Source organism: Triticum dicoccoides, chromosome 7A (genome assembly GCF_002162155.2).
Source record: "Triticum dicoccoides isolate Atlit2015 ecotype Zavitan chromosome 7A, WEW_v2.0, whole genome shotgun sequence".
In the NCBI taxonomy this organism is placed as follows: domain Eukaryota; kingdom Viridiplantae; phylum Streptophyta; class Magnoliopsida; order Poales; family Poaceae; genus Triticum; species Triticum dicoccoides.
In genome coordinates, this window is record NC_041392.1 from 511,971,028 (window position 1) to 511,972,988 (window position 1,961).

The 1,961-nt window shown below is 50.5% G+C and overlaps 1 protein-coding gene across 1 annotated transcript; it reads left to right on the plus strand.

The window, feature by feature from the left end:
- The first annotated feature begins 6 nt into the window (after window positions 1-6).
- On the plus strand, window positions 7-1,752 carry LOC119332777 (vegetative cell wall protein gp1-like). Its single transcript, XM_037605929.1, has 2 exons — window positions 7-490; window positions 573-1,752. The coding sequence occupies exons 1-2, from the start codon at window positions 131-133 to the stop codon at window positions 603-605; spliced, it is 393 nt and encodes a 130-aa protein (XP_037461826.1). The 5' UTR covers window positions 7-130; the 3' UTR covers window positions 606-1,752.
- Window positions 1,753-1,961: the final 209 nt, after the last annotated feature.

The window sequence follows — 1,961 nt, forward strand, 5'->3', positions numbered from 1 at the left end:
CACCATCCACCTGGCCGCCGCCGCCACCACACCGACATCCAACCGCGCTGCCGCTGGAGTCCGGACCACCAACCGTGCCGCCGCCAGAGTCCCGACCTTCAAGCGCGCCGCCGCCGAGCCCAGACCACCAATGGTGGCACCGCCGGAGACCCAACCTCCAACCTCAACGCCACCAGGCCCCGATAACAAAAGCGTGCCATCACCACGCCCACGACCCGCGTCGCCGGCGCCCCTCCTCCGCGGCCGGCGCTCTCCCAACCCATGGTCGACACCCATCCTCTTCTGCGACCAACGCCCTCCCTCCCCGCGGCCGGCGCGCTCCTTCCCCGCGGCCGACGGGCCTCCAGCTCTGTGGCCGGTGCAGTCCCTCCTCGCTGCAGCTTGCCCCTCCTCCATGGATGGCCTGCACCGGCTGCCGGAACTCGTTGAGGTGGTACCCTTAACCCTCGACCTTCTATTACAGGTCACTAACGACACTACAAAGAGAAAGGTCAGCATCTGGCCCTCTAGAAGTTCAATTTGTTGATTCTCTAAAGTTTTTAAAGTTGATTATAACCGTGTATATTTTGCAGGGCCCTGCGAAGTTCAGTTTTTTGATTTTCTGAAGTTTAGTTTGTTGATTTTCTGAAGAAATAGGTTCCTTCACTTGCACTCCTCTAACTAGTCCTGTGGGGTGATCTCCTCGACTCCTAGGTTCGGCACAAAGTAAGAATTGTAAGCATCTTCTGAGTTTATAATGCTTGAAATTACAGTACGGGATTATATAACATTCTAGGTGGAATTGGTCAATGTTGTTCCCTATAGTTGTATAGTATCCAGATCAATCGTCGATTCCTATTCTCTAACTGATTTTGATGTCTGAAGTTCAACTGTATATGCAGGAGCAAAAAACTGTTGTTTTTGGTTCATTAGTTTCAGTTTCACAGGTTGGTTTTCTTCTCATTTTATCTCCAAAAATGCATCAACAAGGATCGACGGCAGTCCGGGATCTGCGAAGACGAGGGATGCTATTTTGGGTTTGCTTTTGTGAATCAGCATCACCGCATTACACACCACACCGCCCACCAGCAGTACGTGTCTCTCTCCATTGTCCTTCTCTCTTTATCCTTTCTCTCTCACTCTCTCACGCGGGACACGGCGCTGCCATGGCGGCCCCGAGGACGATGAGAGCCATGCAGTACGACAAGTATGGCGGTGGAGCTGAAGGCCTCAAGGTACATGCTCGTCGCCATAACGAGCTATCTCCAAACAGACTTGACAGGCCTCGTGTAAGGTTCAATGACCGAAAGGTGAGGTTCAGACGCTGCCGCGATCCGTGCGACGTGTGGCTCGGAGAACTTCTTGCATTCCTACTAGAGTGAAACCGTTGGTGCTCAGGATCATACTTCGGTAGTTCAACCATGCATACAACGAGATGAAAAGGTTGCTATGATATTACTATATGCATCAGCGTCACCTGCCAGAAGTGATCTGCAAACTGTTGAGACTTGGCCACACATGGCTGGATGGCATCCTTGCAAGCTCTGTAGGCTGTGACGATCGTGGCAGCTACCGGCTTAGTGCTGTTCTTCAGTGAGTTGAAATGAAATTTGGCAACAGGCAACGGTTTCTTCATGAAGCAAGAGATGGCGTGTCAGAGTGTTTCACAAAAAGGAGAGGACGAGTGTTGGTTGAGAACATTAGCCTACATTTTTTGTTGCCTGCAAGTGTGGTTCCACCTGTCTTTGTGCATGTGGCAAAGTCTCAGCAACCTGTCCACTTGACTTTGTAAGACAGTGGTGGTTGCATTTATAAATACTAGCAAGGAACACTTGATATTTAACTAAGAATTCGTATGAAACAAACCTTCTCCATCAGAGCATCAAGTACAGGTTTCCCATGGAGATGCCATTTGGCAGATGCTAGTTCCTGCAAATGCACCAAAGAAACCTAAATCGAAGTCTCAAAAGCTGCATAAAGTT

What these genes read in the sequence shown, in the direction of transcription:
- LOC119332777 (XM_037605929.1), top strand. Translation starts at nt 131, where the DNA reads ATGGTGGCACCGCCGGAGACCCAACCTCCAACCTCAACGCCACCAGGC. An exon ending in ACGACACTACAAAGAGAAAG is followed by an intron (nt 491 to 572) that starts GTCAGCATCTGG and finishes TATATTTTGCAG; the next exon opens with GGCCCTGCGAAGTTCAGTTT.